This window comes from Lepus europaeus, chromosome 12 (genome assembly GCF_033115175.1).
Source record: "Lepus europaeus isolate LE1 chromosome 12, mLepTim1.pri, whole genome shotgun sequence".
Taxonomy (NCBI): Eukaryota; Metazoa; Chordata; class Mammalia; order Lagomorpha; family Leporidae; genus Lepus; species Lepus europaeus.
In genome coordinates this window covers 19,966,770-19,984,731 of record NC_084838.1, presented here as the reverse complement: position 1 = coordinate 19,984,731, position 17,962 = coordinate 19,966,770, and the positions used below count along the sequence as shown (strand labels likewise).

Sequence of the window (17,962 nt, the reverse complement as noted above, 5' to 3'; positions counted from 1 at the left end):
GGAAGGCTGGCAGGGTATCATGGGAGGGAAGGTGCAAAGACCCCAGTGGGAGCAGCTGTGGCCCCTGAGCAGAGGGAGCCTCTGGGGAGAGGAAGGAGGTGGGGCTGGAGAAGGGGCACAAAAGCCCGCCTCCATTCCACATGGCTCTTTTGAGTCAGGGATTCTGGGTTAGGAAACAAAAAGAAAAAGGGGAAATATTTGCTCTCTGTACTGTCTACCGAGCTCTCTCTGCTGAGCAGCCAGGTTTGGGAAAGGAAAGTGAATCTTAGAGTCTGTTGGACCTGGGTTCAAATCCCAGGCCCACCTCTTGGGGGCTCTGGGACCCTCGAGGGTTTGCCTCTCTAAACCTCATCTGTGAAATAGGTGTAAGAAGAGCAGCCACAGTACCAGGCAGCTGTCCTGATTCAGCCAGGTACCGAACAGGGCACCAGCAGCCTGGCTTCCTTACTGAGCTACTTTACAATTCCAGCTATTGCTGCCCCTGCTTAGGTTCAAGTCCCAGGTCTCCCGGGCAGGCTAGACCTCAACAGCCCTCCCTGAACCCAACCCCTGGTTGTGGCTGATGAACGAATGAATGGACTTCTCCACCATCAGCTTGTGAGCATCCAGCAGAGCCGAGGCTGGAACCAGGCACCTCCATCCTGCCATCAGCCCACCTCTCCGCCCCCTCCCCTGCCTTTTACCCAGATCAGGCTCTCCCCACAGCTCCCAACCCTCCAGGGAGCAGAGCCAAAACCTAATGAGGGCTCTCTGCCAGCTCTGGGATCCTGCGGGCCATTGTGCACTGGGCGGGCCCCGCTGACACCCTGTCATTCGCTCATGCTCCCTCCCTGGCGGTCATTAACCCAGGCAGCTGCCCTCCGCACCAGGTGGCTGCTGCTGCCAGTGTGCCCAGAGCCCCTGAGCAGCCCCATGCTCATCTCAGGGGCAGCCTCCAGCACACACTATTCTCTTCCTTGCCACCCCTAAGCTTTACCTGCCTTCCTCCCTGCCTTTGCTCACCCAGTATCCCCCATTGGAACGCCGACCCCATGTACAGGCCCACGTTTGCTTAACCAATGCAATATGTCCCCAGCTGAGCTCATAATATCACCCCCCACAAAAAGACCTCCAGAATCCACTCTCATCCCACCCACTTCCCTCTCCTTTATTCATTTATTTTTTAAAAGATGCATTTGAAAGGCAGAATTACAGAGAGGCAGAGACAGAGAGAAAGAAAGGTCTTCCATCCACTGGTTAACTCCCCAAAGGGCTGCAATGGCCAGGGATGGGCTGATCCGAAGCCAGGAGCCAGAAACTTCTTCCGGGTCTCCCACATGGGTGCAGGGGCTCAAGATGGACTTGGGCCATCTTCTACTGCTTTCCCAGGCCATAGCAGAGAGCTGGATCGGAAGAGGAGCAGCCAGGACTTGAACCGGTGCTCATATGGGATACCGGTACCGCAGGCGGTGGCTTTACCTGTTACGCCCCAGTACCGGCCCCTTCCCTCTCCTTTATACCCCACAACCAATCTATCATCAAGTCCTGTTGATTCTGCTCCCTAAACCTCTCTAGAACCTGCCCTAGCCTGTGTCTGTATTCCCATGTGGCCTCCTGCATAGCCTCACCTGTAAAGCTCTCAGGGTCCCCTAAGCCACGGCCCTTCTGTGCTTACAACCTTCAGCAGCTGCCCACAGCTGAGACAGAGGCTGGAAGCTCATGGCTGGCCGCTGCTCAGCTTGTCCGCTCGCCCTCACCTGCCCTCACTCTGCAGCCCAGGACTCCCTGCTGTCCCCAGGCAGGTGCACCCTGCCCCTCCCTCCCTGGCAGCCAACTCCACATCTCCCCCTATAACTTCCAGGCCCCCTGCAGACAGCTCCAGCCTGCCATGCTCAGGGTCTTGTCACCTGGGATTCTACTTCATGTAGGATGATTTCGCTGACGCAGCTCTCTGCACTCCACTGGGGACTCTGCGAGCCACTCACGGGTATGTCCCCGGCGCAGACACCCTGATGCACAGCAGAACGCAATGCATTTCGCCAGGTAATCAGTAGCCCCAGCCTGACTTGCAACTCTGCGTTAGTCCTCATAATGTGTGCATTATACAGCTGGACCAACAGAGGCCCCCGGAACCCAGCACCCTGCCGGAGACCCAGCTCCTGACCCACACACTGCAGCCTGCAGAGACGGTCAACGCCGCACACAAGGAAATCAGAGCGGGGCTATGACTGACAACCGCAACCCATCCAGCCAAGGTGCTGACCTTCCGTGAGGCCCTGGTTCCGCCAGGAGTCTTTGGGCTTTCCAAGGTGCTTCTGCGGCCTTCACAGCACCACACGCCTGGGAAGAACTTTGGGGAGCAGGTGGGACCAGGGCAGCACTGCACAGTGTAGGTGAGGACAACGAGGCCACTTCAAGGGGACAGATTACTCCCTCGTCACCCAGAGAAGAAGCAGCCAAAGCCTTTGGCTCCAGCTACCAGGACTGGTCCAGTAACAGGCCTTCCAGCCCTGCCCCTGGGGCCCAGCGTACACACCCTCAGCCATCTCCCTCCAGCCTCTGCGGCACTCCTTACCCTCCCTGGCTCACGGCCCAGCCCCTGGCTGTCTCTCGCCCTCGCCCTCTCCCCACCATCACTTTCAGCACCCCCAACATGCCTCGGGGTAACCGGGCAGGAGCGCAGCTCTTTCTTTAAGCTTCAGGTGCAGGCCAGGATGGCCCCCGGGGCCTGGCACATGCTGGGACTGCAGATGCGATCCGTCCTGGACAGCCACTCCTCACACCATGTCCTCAGGCCTGGGGACGCAGTGGCCTTCCCAGCCATCCTAGGGGAAACCAGGGCTGGCAGCTTTGGGGGCCCTGGGAGCTGCAGCCTGTGCTGTTCCATTCTGAGCCCCTCCTGAGTGAGTGCCTCACCTGCCTCTCCTTTTCCTGGGAAAGAAATGACACCCCCACCCCGCATCCCTGGCCCGCAGTTCCCACTCTTCCCTGCACAGGTTGCTGGAGTGACTCCTGCAGCTAAAATCCACAGGGGTCTGGGAAAGAGAGGAGGCAGGCGAGGATTTCCAGAGTGGACCAGGAAGATGGATGGAAACCCAGTGTGGCAAGTGGAGACCCCAGGCCGGCCTGAGCAACCTGGAACAGGTGTCCCTCAGGGAGGCGGCCGGGCGCAGGGGTTAACGCTCCTTGGCTGTGTGGGCCCACGGAGAACTCCAGGTTCTCCCTTGAAAGCTCTGTGGCCTCAGGGAAGTCACTTAACCCCTCTGAGCCCCAGATTCCTCATCTGTAAAATGGGGTCACACTGACCTTGCAGGGTTCTCAGGATGAGCAATGAGATTATGGCCCTGGGCGCTTGGCCCAGGGCCCAGCTGGCACAGAGCAACCGCTCGCGAATAAATGGCTCTGGCGGGAGTGAAAGTCCACACGGCCCGCTCCTCGGGACTGAGTTCACATCTCTGCAGCTCCCTCGGTGTTGGCGGGAGCTCCAGCTGAGAGTCCCAGGGCAGCCCTCCCACGCGAGAGAAATGCTGCCGTCTCCTGGGGGGCCAGGAACCATGACCCACCCGGAGTGGGTGACACAGGTTCTCCTCGGCCCTCTGGGATGTGGGCTATGAACAGGGTACAGCCACAGTGAGGAACACGCACACACACAGGCACACACTCACACACATGCATGTACACACATCTGCACACAAATCTCACACACACACATGCAGGTATACACACACACAAATCTCACACTCACACACATGTACATGTACACACATGCACACAAACCTCACACTCACACACATGCAGGTATACACACACAAATCTCACACACACATGTACATACACATAAATCTCACACACTCACACACATGCAGGTATACACACACAAATCTCACACTCACACACATGTACATGTACACACACATGCACACAAATCTCACACACACTCACACACATGCAGGTATACACACACAAACCTCACACTCACACACGTGCACATACACACACATGCACACACACTCACACACATGCAGGTATACACACACAAATCTCACACTCACACACGTGCACATACACACACATGCACACACACTCACACACATGCAGGTATACACACACAAATCTCACACTCACACACGTGCACATACACACACATGCACACACACTCACACACATGCAGGTATACACATGCACACAAATCTCACATTCACACGTACACACTCATACACATGCATGTACACACCCACACCCACACACATGCAGGTATACACACGCACACAAATCTCACACTCACACACATGTGCATGTATACACACATGCACACAAATCTCACACCCACACATCGACATCCACACAAATGCATGCACACAAATCTCAAACACACACATGCACACGTACACACATCTGCACACAAATCTCACACATACACCCACACACATGCAGGTATATGCACACGTATACAATCTCACACACACGTACACGTACACACAAATCTCACATCACACTCACACATGAACACACATGAACACACATTCCCACACACAGTTAAGCTCTTTTCACAGAAGCAAATGAACAAAGCCCACGTGCCAGGAGTGCGTGGCTGTGCACCTGCTGTGCGCCACAGGCCTTTCCTGGAAGCTTTGCACAGAACAGGACCTCGTGACGCAGCCCTCACCCCAAAGCAAGGCGGCAGAAACGCCCGTGCCCGTGTTCCAGGTGAGGGAGCAGGGGGTGAGCCTGCTGCCTGAATTCAGAGAATTCAACCTTCACCGCTTGCCACTGACACTTGGGGCGGGGCCGGCGGGGGTGGGGGGGACCGGAAACAACCTCAGTGTCCAGTTACAGGGGCTCGCGAAATAAACCCTATCTCTACTCGAAGGAATATTGGGAAGCGACGAAGAGGCATGGGATAGAAATGATGTGAATAGGAAAGCAGTTATAAAAGGACCTATGTCTAGTTTGTGTCCATTCAAGAAAAAGAGCCACAGCAGGAATACACGGAGGAAGAGAGAGAAGCGTATGTTCCAAATCACAGTCCCCGTGACCAGGCGGGAGTTATCAGTGCCTTTACCTTCTTTACGTCTATTTGCTAAGAACAGCAGCTGCTCTCAGAGAAACACGAAGGGAGGACTTGCCAGGCTCCGGAAGACAAAAGCAAACCCAGAGGCCTCGCGTCTGCGGAGCGCTGCAGCTGTATTCCCATGAGGCCCTGGGCACCTCCCCCCGCACCCCCACCCCGGGGACTGGGGCCTTCGCAGCCCTGACGTCCTGGGCCTCACACACCACGCGGTGTTGTCTGTGCAAACAGCCGCCGTGCCACCTGCGGGAACGCGTGGAGACCTCACAGGGACAGGAAGCGGTCGGCCCCAGCCTTAGCTTCTCTCAGCGCTCTGGGGCACGGCCTGTGTGGCCCGGTGGGGTCCTCACACACCACCAGGCATGCGCCGACCAGGAAAGATGCAGAGAGGGTGTGCAACTTCCCCCAGTCACATGGCGTATCAGGGCAGGGTTGGGTCTACATCCCCATCTTTAGGGGGGTGTAGTGGGGTCCCCGGGGCCCTGAGGCCTCTCCTGCACTCCTGGGTCTTTATCTGCGCTCCCAGGGCCCTGAGGAGACAGAGCACCCTACTCTGGCCGAGATCTGGGCTCCTGGGGAGGGAGGGGAGCAGCCCTGGGAGCGGGGAGTCTCCCTTGGCAACCGAGCGCAGTCTGGCTGACACTAGCAAGGGAGAAGGAGTCAGGGGTCCTGAGCAGTCAGGACGAAGGCTTTGGGGCAGCAAGGTGCGGCTGCACTGCCCGCAGACCCGACCTTGGACGTCTGGTTTGCCAGCCTCTCTCCTGTCCTCACCCACAGACTGGGGGCAGCACTCCACCGAGGGGTGTGTGTACAAGGCAACAGGCTAACCCGCTCTGTCCACACAGCACACTGGACTTGCTCAGAAAACGACCACAGCGCCTCTCCCTAGTCTCCTCCACCCCCTGGGGCAGCTGTGGCATCAGTCTCCCCAGAGCGCTGGCCGGGCCTCTGCCCCTCGAGGGGCTGGGGATGGCTCCCATCACTGTGGGTGAAAGGTCAGACTTTTTGGCCTGGAATATTTGGGCTCCTGCCCCTGTTCCCGAGTCAGAGGGCTGCTGGTGCACAACTCACATCATGGGTTAGGACCCCCAGCCCCAAAAGGCTTCTATCCCCAATCCCACAGCATAGGGGAGATGCAGAGTGCAGGCTGGGGCCTTGCTCCCTGCACTGCCAGGAACCCCCAACTCCTAGGCCCCATGCAGAAGCAAGGCTGGCCCTCCACCCAACGCCCTGCCTAAGCTTCTCTCTCTCTCTCTCACCCTCTCCCTCTTAGTAGGAACAGGAGGGTGACCACGGCCAGCGCTTCAAGCTTCCAGCATGCTATCACCAACCACAACACCAAGCAGCCCTCACCCGCTGGTGCCAGCACACCACTACATAGCCCAAAGCAAAGACCAGCTCACTCAGGGCGGCACTGTGTGCCTTCAGGCAAGTGACTTGACCTCTCTGAATCTCATTGCTCTTCTCTGTAAAATGGGTGGAGAGACACCCACCTCAATGTCATGAAACAAGGATGATCAACCACGACGTGTTGAGGACCTACTGTGTGCAGGGCTCTGTACTGGGCACTAGGGAGCGACAGTCGGGACAAAACATATAGGAGCTTCTGCCCTTTCAGACCTCACTCCCTGCAGCGCACGCCCTAGTGCAGCGGCTGGAACACAGCACTCGACAAATCCTAGCTGTTGGGTTAACAGCATCCTGGTATCATTCCCTCGTTGTCTGGGCTTCAATTCCCTCATCTCCAAACTTGGCATGTGGCCGGGGCAAAAGCCTCCCCTGTGCCCTAAAGTGGTGCTATTTCTGCACCCATTTTATAGAGGAGAAAACGGAGGTTCTCAGCATGGAAGCCGGGTTTGGAATTTGAGCCCGGGTCTTCTCACTCCCAGTCGCCACTAGTTCCCGTGTACCAGGACTGAAGAAACTTGAAAAGGAACCCGGCATCTGCTGGGCCCTTCGGACTCTCCCGCCGGCCTGCGGGGTAGGCGGGAATGTCCACGTGGTGCACTGGTTTCCAAAACACCCTCTCAGCCCTGCAGGCGCTGGGACAGCTCCCAGCCGCGCTGGAATCCCCAGCCCTGGCAGAATCTGCCTGGACGGTGGGAGCTGATGAAATCCCCTCGCAAGAACAGCCCCAGTCACGTGTCTCAAATGCAAACTGGCTGCTGTCTCTCGGAACAGACCCAAAGAGACTGTCCCTAAAACACCTGGTTCACTCACGCCCTTGCTGGTGAGTGAACCAGACCCTCCCCTCCACCCCCAACCAGGTGGGCAGCTATTCTGCCCTCTTAACAAAACAGCCAAAAAGGAAAACCCACCCACTCCAGAGAGTGTGCCCGAAAACGCTCCTGGGAAGTCCCTCTACATATCTAACCCCTACCCTGCCTGCTTCGGTCTCTCACTGTCTCAGCTCCGACTTAACTCGGGTTTGTGACCCGCAGCTTCCCGACCTTGCCACTCGCAAGCAGAGTTTTCAACACAGGTAAGGATCCCCTCCCACCTGTCGTTCCTTCCAACGAAAACCCAGGCAGGGGGACACTACACTGGGAGAGTCTGGTCCGAGGCCCCAGAGCCAGCAGGCTCTGGCAGTGGGCGCGCCAAGCCCGTGCCCCTGCTGTGCGCGCTCGGGCCAGCCGCGCCCCTCTCTGGGCCTCACCTCCACGCGCGCACCGACAGGGGACCGGCCTCACTCTGCCGCCCGTCCCAGTCCCCACCCTTGCCGGGGCTGCCCACCCGCGGCTGGCCCCTGCTCTCCCTCCCTCCCCCTGCCAAAAAGAGGAAAAGAAACTTGCGTTAGGCGTCCGCGGGAGGGCTGCGCGGGTCGTTGCCGGGCGAGCGAACCGCACACAAATCCCAGAGCCGAGAAGCCCCACCTCCCCAGTCACCACAGCAACCCGAGCCCCGCCTCCAGCCCAAACACAGCGCGAGGCCCCGCCAAGGACCACTCCCGGGCTCCCCAGGGACCCCCCTCCCCTGCCTGCGACCAGCCTCAGCCGGAGAGACGCGAACAGGCCGACGCCCCCATTGTGCGGAGGTGGAGACTGAGGCCCGAGGGTGGAGGCCGCAGGACGCCGCGGCCGGCGGGGTTTGGACTCCGGCCCAGACCGCCGGTTCTGGGCTCCCTCCCATTCCGGGACGGCCATCCGTCCTCTTCCCCCCGTGCGCGTGGGGTTTCCACGTGGGGCAAGACCGAAAGCAGCGCCGCTCCTGGGGAGCCGAGCCCTCCCGCGCCGTCCACTCTCCCTCCCCATTCTCCCGACGGGAAAACTGAGACCCAGCGAGGGGTCGGGGCCCGCCCAGGACCCACCGCGAGCCCCTCCCCGCGTCTCACCTGCCGGCGGCCGCCCTGCGCGCGGGTGGTTTCCTGGAGTTGAGCGGCAAACAAAGGCCTCCAATCCGGGCGCGGGGCGGGGCGGCGGCCTCTTTGCATAATCCCCGAGACCCGCCCGCGGCGGCAGGGGGCGGGCCCTGGAGGCGGGGCCTCGGGAGGCCTCACCAATCGCAGAGAGGGGGCGGGCCGCGGAGAGGGCTCTGACGCAGGGGAGCGCGCTGGTGGACTCCCGGGCCCCAGCCCTGCGCGTCTCAAGCCTGCGGAGCCGTACGGCGTGGATCTGTGGCCCGGGGAGGGTGACACGAGATTGCGTGGAGCCGCGGTGAGGCAGAAGCCACGCACTGTGGGGAGGACACGGGCCGCTGAGTAGGAGCAATAGTAAACTTTTCTTGAGCACTGGGCCCTGTTGTGAGCGCCTCCCGCTCACCACCAAGGTCCTCCTTAGTGCCTGGGGCACACAGTTTAGCTAAGCTTTAGGATAACCTACAAGTTAGGTGAATATTATGCTCCCCATTTAAAGATGGGCAAACTGAGGCTGAGAGGTTAAAGGACTCGCCCAAGGTCACAGAGGCAGGGCACTGAAGGGGAAGATTGTGACTGAGGTGTGCAGTCTGGGTTGTGCATTGTTCTCCGCATCTCTCCCCATCTGGGCCAGCTCCCCCTCCCTCCACTCTCTCCCAGGCAGAGAGGGCTCAGGGCCGGCTCAGTGCTTGTTAGGGCAGGCCCATACCCCAGGAGCCGCAAGCCCCTTCTCTCCCCGCCTTCTTCTTCATCAGCCTTCCGGTCCCTGGAATGTGGGGCGGGAGGGGCCCAGGCAGGTTTCTCATTGTCAGGGAAGTGATTGTATCCCTGGAACTGAGCAGCCCGGCAGTCCTGGGGGACTTGAACAGGGGGAAACGGAGGTTTGGTGAGGTGTGTCACCTGCCCCAGGGGTTCTCCAGCAAGGGAGGAGCAGACCCTCCCCCCCCTCCGTCCATCCCCTGCCCTCCCCCACTTAGGCCTCCGTGTCCGCCTATGTGCAGTCAGGTGGCCCTCTGCCTGCACTCACCATAGTGGGTCCCTTCCAGGGTCAGCAGGATCCTGGGGCTTCCAGTTCTAGAAAGAGCAGGCCCCAGGTCCTTCCTGGCTGGTGACTTGGGCAAGCCACTTGACTTCCCGAGGTACTTACAGAAGAATTTGGGGGGACAGGCGTTGGGGCGCACTGGGCAAGCCACTGCTGGGGAGCCCACGTGCCATATCAGAGTGCCTGGGTTTGCATCCCGCCTCTGCCTCCCATCCAGCTCCCTACTAAGGCACCTAGGAGGCAGCAGCTGATGGCCCCAGGGCTTGGGGCCCTGCCTTCCCTGTGGGAGACGGATGGAGGTCCAGGCTGCTGGCTTTGGCCTGGCTCAGCCCTGGCTGTTGCAGACATTTGGAGAGTGATCCAGTGGATGGAGCATCACCTGCCACCATCCTCTGCCTCTGCCACCACCTCTCCCTCTCTGTTGATCTTTCAAGTAAATAAACAAACAAAAAGAAAGCAAAAAGAGGATCCTTCCCTACCCAATGGCCGCAGCCCCAGTCAGGCGCAGGCATTGGCGGCGGCAGCATTTGCAGACACTCATGCTTATCCTGCTCTTCCGAGATGCAAATGTGGGATCGTGGGGAGCAGCTAGTAGTGGCTGGACCGAGTGGGCAGGTGCAAGGGCGGTCGCCGCCTGTCCCCGTGGTCACAGGGCAGGTCAGAGGCTGACCTGGCTTGTAGGAGGTGAGCGGCGGCGGGTAGAAAGCTCCCTGCTTAGAACAGACGCACGAGGACTGGGGCCTGGAAAATGTGTGCTGGGCTCATGCCAGAGGCCTCCTGCATCACCCTGACCATAGTCGCCTCCTCAGGGCCCCCCGACCTGTAGCTGCGGCCCCAGACAGCGAGGCAGCCTCCGTGAGGGGGTCCCTTCCTGCTCTGCTCCCCCACACCCTTGCTGGTCTCCCCTGGGGTGCAGCACCTGCACACAAGCCCCTTTCTCAGAGTCAGCTCCGGGGAGCCACCCCTGAGCTGGCCACCATTCCTGCACATGTGCGCTCTGCACTGTGTGTCTCCGTCCCAGAAGATGACCTGCAAATACTCGAGCTCAGCTTCGAGGAAAATGCCCCAAGACACAGCTGTGGCTCAAGCGCTCTTGCACACCCCACTGCCTGTTCCAACCTGACTGTGCCGGGTGGGGGGCAGAGGCAGAGGTGGGCGGGGGGGGGGGTGATGCGCGAGGTGCAGCCCTCTCTCCTGCCCACTGCTCTCCGCCTGGAGCCAGCAGAAGCCCAGCCCCACAGGCAGCCCACACAGCACGCTGGTCCTAACCTTGTACAGATTTCTTTATTGAAAAATTAAAGTCATAAGCTCTGTATATAAATACACTGACATTGCTGGTTACCTGGGCAGCCTCTGGGATAGGCTGGGGGGGAGGGGTGCGAAGAGGCGCAATAAATAATAAATACCACGGGGAAGAGGGAGCCAGAAGGGGTGGGTGTGATGGGAGGGGGGTGCACGATGCTTATTTGTGGCACTAAAGGTCCTGCAAGACGCCCCTGAGAGCGGGGCCTCACCCACGTGGCCTGGCTCCTAGGCTGGCGGTGGGGGGAAGGGGGGAGGGCGGCAGTGCCCTCATCCAACATGGAGAAACCGGAGCTCTACCCTTCGGCCGCATGCCCACGGGTACCCAGCACACAGCTCCCGCCTCCTCCAGGCTCTGGTCAGGCAGGCCGGGGTGGAGGGGGCCGTCTTCTTGCTCCCCTGGCCACGCCGCCCCCGAGCCCTCCAGGAGCCTGCTGATGGGCTGGGCAGTGGAGTCCCTAGAGCATCACGTTGAACTCGGTGACCAGGAAATCGATGCAGTCCCGGTCCTTGGTCTTAAAGGCCTCGGCTATGATGCGGGCGGCCTCCCGGTGCTCCTTGCCACGCAGCGGCACCCCGTTCACTTCCAGGATCACATGGCCCACCTTGAGCTGCCCGCAGTTGTGGGCCGAGCCACCTCTCTGCAGGGGCAAGACAAGGGTCAGGGGTCGCCTGAGGATTCGGTGCGCTGACTTTAACCACCCACCCAGCCAAGCCCGACACTGCCAACCAACCAGGCAACTGGGTGCCCACTGCCCGGATGAGGAAAACTGAGGCTCAGCAGAGCAAGGGTGACAGCAGCCTGGGCGCTGTGTCACGTCTGGGAGTGGCAAGAGCCTGGAGGGGCTGCGAAGGGAGGCTTCTGGGGACATACCTGAATCGTGACAATCCTAGGCAGGGGCTGGCGCGTGTTGGCGCCGCCCTCAATGGCGATGCCCAGGGTGGCCGCGCTCTTCTTCATGCGAACCAGGGTGGATGTGGGCTCCAGGAGTCCAGGCTGCAGGTGTGAGGAAGGACAGCACTGGGGCCTTCCCGGGAGCAGGCCTGGCCAGGGGCTGGGTGGAGCTGTGACCTGGCCCTGGACCAACAGAGCTCAGACTCCAGCCCCAGGCTGAGAGCCCCAGTGTGCCAGCCACTAGGCTACGCCCGTGGTGGCCACACAAAGGCCCCTGAGGCTCGGGGAGCTGAGGCTTGCCCACGGCGGCCTGGTGGTGGCATCAGGACTTGGGTCAGGGAGGCCACAGCGGAGTGGACTCGGAAGGTTCCCGGAATGCACCTTCAGCCCTCAGTGGCCCAGGGTCATGGCAAAGGTAGGACTGCACCTGGGCCTCTGGGCTCCTAACCCAGTGCTCCTTCCCCATTCCCAAGTCCCTCCAGCAACAGGGGCCCCACGACCTCCCCTGGAGGTCACTTGCCAAACTGCACCGGGTCCCCCTCCATGTCTCCACCTGCAGCTGCCCCCTCCCACCCACCCACAGCCCACTTTGCAGCTTACTGGTTTGCTAGCCACCTCTGTGGTCCGCTCGTTCCGAGGCAGCTCCTTGCTACTCCTGCTCTTGGTGGACGCCGTCTGTCTGCCCCGGCCTGGGGCGCTGGCCTCGGCCTCACCAGCATCCACCCCACTGTCCTCGCTCAGGGTCTGCCCGCTGTCTGAGAGCTGTGACAGCGTGGAGGCTGCTGGGAGGAGGGAACGGGAGAACAACAGCTTATAGAGCTGAGGGCAAGGAGGGCTTCCTGGAGGCAGCGACGGAGCCAGAGGCTAGCAGACTGGTAGAATGAGGGCATTGTGGGGCTGGTGGGGGGCGGGGCAGGGAGACTCCCCACCACCTCCTATACGCCCTGAAGCCTTGCCCTTCCGACACAACCTGACCCGAAGGTCACTGCTTCCACACCTGCCTCCACCTCCCAGTGACGGAAACAGAGATTAGCTCCCAGGCTTGGTTTCTTGGTTTCTAACCACTCAGCACTGTTGATTCTTAACGATGGCCTGACACACTCCAACTAGGAGATTTCTCATAAAATTTAAATTTCTATTCTGCAGCTGTGTCCCATAAAGAGAGACATGTACTACAGGGTCATAAATATGTCTTTTTTTTTTTTTTTGGAAGTCAAATTGAGGGGTGGGTGCTGGGCATAGCAGTTAAGTTGCTGCGTGGGAAGCATACACCTCACAGGGAAGTGCCTGCTTCCTGTCCCTGTTCCACTGCTTCCAGTCTAGCCTCCTGCCGAGGCACAGCCCGGGAGGCAGCCGGTGCTGGTGCAGGTGCTTGGGCCCCTGCCATGCACGTGGACGACCTGGATGGAGCCCTAGGCACCTGGCCCAGCCCTGGCTGTTGTGGCCATTAGGGGAGTGAACCAGTGCGCGGAAGACCCCTCTCTCTGTCTTTCTGCCTTTCAAATAAAATGAAAATGCATTGCAAAAATTTCAAGTTTATTTTGGTGCAAAACATTGTGAAATCCATGTGTGGTGTTTTCATGGTGTACGTGTTCCATGGATGTGCACAGGCGTGGATCTTAAAATGTTGGCACCAAAGGGCCAGCGCCGTGGCTCACTTGGTTAATCCTCCGCCTACGGCGCTGGCATCCCATATGGGCGCCGGGTTCTAGTTCCAGTTGTTCCTCTTCCAGGCCAGCTCTCTGCTATGGCCCGGGAAGGCAGTGGAGGATGGCCCAAGTCCTTGGGCCCTGCACCCGCATGGGAGACCAGGAGAAGCACCTGGCTCCTGGCTTCGAATCGGTGCAGTGCTGGCCATAGCGGCCATTTGGGGAGTGAACCAACGGAAGGAAGACCTTTCTCTCTGTCTCTCTCTGTCTATATCTCTACCTGTCAAATAAATTAAAAAAAAAAAATGTTGGCACCAAAATAAACTTATCTTCTAATTTCATTTTCCATGAGCTTTTTGAAGTCCCTTTGTCAAAACAAACAAACAAAAAAGCTGAATTTGTAGCTTCTCAAACAGAGGAGGAAGGTCTGGGGCCGGTATGACTCCAGGCCTGGGCGGAGAGCTGGGTGCAAACCCGCAGGTGCTCCCGCCACCCGAGCCACCTCTCCTGGCCTGACGGTGAGACCCTGGGGTGAGAGCATGCGTTCTGCATTCTGGCAGGAGGGGTCTGAATCCCCCTGAAGCTGTGCAAGTCTGGGTGTGCAGCGCAGCCTCTCTGAGCCTCTGTGGTCCTGTCCTAACACAGCAGCCAGTGCTGCCTACCCAGGTGGCTATAGAAAGGCGAACAGATCTGGGGCCGGCGGTGTGACACAGCAAGCCTCTGCTGGGGCACCAACATCCCATATGGGCACTGGTTCGAGTCCTGGCTTCTCCACTTCTGATCCAGCTCTCTGCTATGGCCCGGGAAAGCAGCGGAGGATGCCCCAGGTGCTTGGGCCCCTGCACTCCTGGCTCCTGGCTTTGTATCAGCCCAGCTCTGGCTGCTGCAGCCATTTGGGGGAGTGAACCAGCAGGTGGAAGATCTCTCTCTGTGTCTGTAACTCTGCCTCTTAAATAAATAAACTTTTTTTTTTTTTTTAAGAAAGGTGCACAGATTCGATGTGCACAGGGAAGCATAGAGAGCAGATCAGAGCTTGACTGCCTGGCTCTTCAACTACCGACTGTGGCTCAGTTTCCCCATCTGTAAAATGGGGTAACAGCAGTGCCAGCCTCACAGGGCTGCTGGGAGGATTCAGGGAGTCAGTGAGGCACGAGGGCACTCTGATCAGTGTCCAGTGCTCAGAGAGTGCTCACTATCGGCAGAGCCATCAGCTCTCCCTGTCCCATGCGCGTGCAGCTCCGTGCCAGCCCTGGTTTCTCTCACCACATCCTGCCTGCTCTCGCCTTGGCTGCTCCCCTGAGTAAGCTGCCAATGCCAGCACCTCGCCTTCTGCCACCCATTCCGTTGACGTCCCCAACCTGGCCTGCCCCGTTCCCAGGTCAAGTGGGCCCGCAGTACCACTGCCGCCACAAGATGGCAGCAGACTCCATCAAAATGTACCAGCGGGAGCCCCAGAGACTCCTGGGGGGGAAAGTGGTTGTCCCATCCCTCCTCCTCCTCCTCAGCTGGGAAACCAGCAGCAGCTGCCCAGGCCCGGCCTTCCGGGGGTCCGCTCCACCCCGAACTCTGACCCCGCAGTTCCACGTGCCAGGAAGCCAGAGATTCACCCGCAACACACACACTTTTCCCACAGCACCTGCTCCGTGCCCAGCCCTGAGTGAGCTGGGGAAACTCTGGTGTGAATATGGGGGAGGGCGTCAGGGCTGGGGGCGCTGGGGGAGGCCCCCAACCCTGGGGGTACCCTGGTGGGCTGGGCCGTCTCTGCTTCATTGAGACCCAGAAGGCAGAGCAGCTGGTCTGTGGCCACAGGCTAGTTCAGGCTTGATCCCAACTGGAGTCTCTGTCTACTCCAAAGCCATGCAAGTACTGAACCCAGGGTGCTGCTCCCGTGGCCACCTGGACCCTGAGCCATAGGACTGCCAGGGTGGCAGGCTCCCAGGCAAGCTCCTGGCTGACCCCCAAAGGACGGGACCCTCAGCATCCAGAGCCCGCGGGGTAGGTACTCACTGCGTGTCTGGGGCAGCGCCCGCACTTCGTTCACGTCGGGCTCACTGTCCGGGCGGTGCACCTCCACCATGACGAAGTGCTGGCTGGTGCCCGCAGGGTCTGGGGGGCTGGAGGGCGAGGGTGGTGGGAGGCAGCCCCCAGCCCCTGGGGCCTCAGCCTGGGGGCTTTTCAGGTGGGGGGGTGAGTGGACCCGAGGGAAGGGGCCGATGGGGTGCTGGCTGACCAGGGCGAGATGGGCGTCCAGGGGCCTCTTGGAGCCAGGGTTGGCAGGGGAGACGGAGGCGTAGATGGGGGAGGAGGGCGAGTCCCGTGCAGAGGAGGAGCCCGGGGTGGCAGCGGTGCCCGCCGGTGGGCTACAGGTCCTCGGAGCCGAGAAGACGACACCCGAGTGCGAAGACGCGGAGGAGGGTGCCGGGGGGTCCTCTCGCCCCAGCTTCCTCAGCTGGCCCAGGGGGCGGCCTTGGGCCAGGAGTGGGGGGGGGAGGCGGCGGCTTGCAGCTGGGCAGCCCCTCGCAGGTGGGTTTTACATCATCCTGCCAAAAGACCCAACAGGAGTAGGAGTGAGAGCCCATGGCAGCAGGGAGCGGGGAGGCTGGAGCTCTGGCCCTGCTCTCTCGGCTGCAGCCCACGCGGATCTGAATAATGCAGTACCCAGTGGAAAACCTCTCCCGCATCTCGGCAGCGATCAGCCTTGGGATCTTGGCGGCGTCTCTGGGGACGGCGTCGTTACAGTCGGGGCCTGGCGATCTCGCCACGGGGAGCGGGACTTCATCAGGGATGACGGGGGATGAGAGCATGGACGGGCATTTCGTGGGCTTTTCTTTGTAGGGGAGTATCTCGGCTACCAGAGATCGGGGTTCTGATAGCTGGGGCGAAAGGGACACCTGGGCTGTGGTGCTGAGTGGCCCTGGGCAACGTGCGGCACCTCTCTGAGTGAGCCTCTGGGCACTGGGGAAAAAGTACAGTGGCTCAGTTGGGGTGCAGGGATGGGAGGAGCCTCATGTATGATGCAAGCAAGCTGTCCATCACGCGGCAGGTGCACGGTGAGCAGCAGCTAGGGGTACAGTGAAGTTCTTTCCTCTGCCAGGCCCAGCCAACATTGGCCGAGCTCCGACAGCCTGGCAGGCTCGACTGTACGGGGCAGCTGGGTGCTGTTATCATCCCTGTTTTACAGACAGGAAAACTGAGGCCGAGAGATACTCAGAAACTTGGCCCAAGTCGCACTGCAGGTGGGATTTGCGCCCAGGCAGTCTGGCTGCATAGGCCAAGCCGTTCAAAAGTTCAGAAGCACTGGAAGATGACATCACACTTAACTTCCAGTTCCAGCCTGGGCACATGGCCTCTCAGAGCGCCTGCCACCCGCTCCAGGGGCCAGTACCCGCTCTGATGGTTCACTGAGCGAGCAGGTGTCTGGTCAGCCGCATGGCTGGACCCCAAAGCGCCAGGCCCAGCCTTTCTGGCCCCTGCGGCAGATGGCACAGTGGGTGCTTGTGCACGGGCCTGCAGCTGGGCTGGGGCTCCCAGCAGGTGCCTCTGTCCTCTCAGCCACCGTCTGACCCCCTCCCCATGGCTGTCCCCCAGAGTGTCCCCAGGGCTCGGGAAGAATCCAGTGCCACGGCCAGCCAGACCTTACCACGGACACATCTGGGAGGGCGTTGACATTGCCCGGGATGGCCTCGCCAGTTTCCTCGAGGTCCAGAGTGTTCTGGAAATGGACGGAAAGCAGGGTGAGAAAACAAAGCGAAGGGAAACCAGTTTGTTCTCCAGAACACCAAAGCCTGCCCGTGGCTCACGTGACTCCGGGCACACTCTGCTTTACCCCTTACACTGACGTCACCTCTCCCGCCAGTCACTTCCCAGCTGGTTCTTTTGGGGACGTCAGGTCTCCCTGCACTTCCGGCGAGGAGGTCCCAGGGATGTCTCCAGCCCCGGCTCTTAGACTTGGCTGTGAGAGCTCAGCACCCCCGAAGCCCAAGTCTCCTCTGTGCACTGACAAAATCCCGAGAGGCTGTGCGAGTGGCAGGGGCAGGCGAGAAGTCGCGGGAGAGGCCCTCTCTGAATGGTTTTAGACCCACGGAGTGAGGAAACCAGTCGAAGGCTGAAATGGACTTATTCTGTGGAAATGTGCACCTGTTTTCCCTAACTCACCGGAAGCAGCCCAATGTGCCGGCCCACAGGTGACACGGAGCTGCCCAGGGCCATCCCCGGCCATCGCAGGGTGGCCGTGCTCTAGAGCTCTGCCCTGCTGGGCTCACTCCCAACTGCCCCTGAGCCCAGGAGGTCAGTTCACCTTGGCCACCCCAATACGTGTCAGCTTGGCCGGGCTGAGGGATGGCCGGCTGCCGCTAATCGTACTTCTGGTTGTACCTGCATGGCTGCTGGGGAAGACTGGCAGTTGATTGGCAGGCCAAGGGCAGAAGAGCGCCCCTTCCCAACGTGGGTGGGTGTCAGTCAAGGACCTGAATGGATGACAGAGGTGGGGCAGGGGGACCTGCCCTCCTGGAGCTGGGACCCTCAGACCCCAGGCTGCTGGCTCCTGGGCCCTGGACTTGGGCTGGACTTTGGAAACCAGCAGCTTTTCTGGCCCCTGGCTTGCAGATGGCAGATGGGGGCCTTCCCAGCCCCCATCACCAAGCACTTCCTGTGTCTGTATGCAGCTAGCCCCTGG

At 60.2% G+C, this 17,962-nt stretch overlaps 2 protein-coding genes across 2 annotated transcripts in view; both read right to left on the bottom strand.

The window, feature by feature from the left end:
- AKNA (AT-hook transcription factor) overlaps nucleotides 1-8,413 on the bottom strand; it is a 56,537-nt gene extending 48,124 nt beyond the window's left edge. Inside the window, exon 1 of the mRNA XM_062207701.1 lies at nucleotides 8,379-8,413. The gene's annotated coding sequence lies outside the window, so the exon portion shown is untranslated. The remainder of the gene's footprint in view (nucleotides 1-8,378) is intronic.
- A 2,303-nt stretch (nucleotides 8,414-10,716) lies between these two features.
- Nucleotides 10,717-17,962, bottom strand: part of WHRN (whirlin) — an 89,523-nt gene continuing 82,277 nt past the window's right edge. Inside the window, 6 exon segments of the mRNA XM_062207702.1 lie at nucleotides 10,717-11,384; nucleotides 11,618-11,740; nucleotides 12,239-12,420; nucleotides 15,295-15,763; nucleotides 15,765-15,827; nucleotides 16,928-16,999. Of these exon segments, the coding sequence (XP_062063686.1) occupies nucleotides 11,202-11,384; nucleotides 11,618-11,740; nucleotides 12,239-12,420; nucleotides 15,295-15,763; nucleotides 15,765-15,827; nucleotides 16,928-16,999 (1,092 nt within the window). The 3' untranslated portion in view covers nucleotides 10,717-11,201.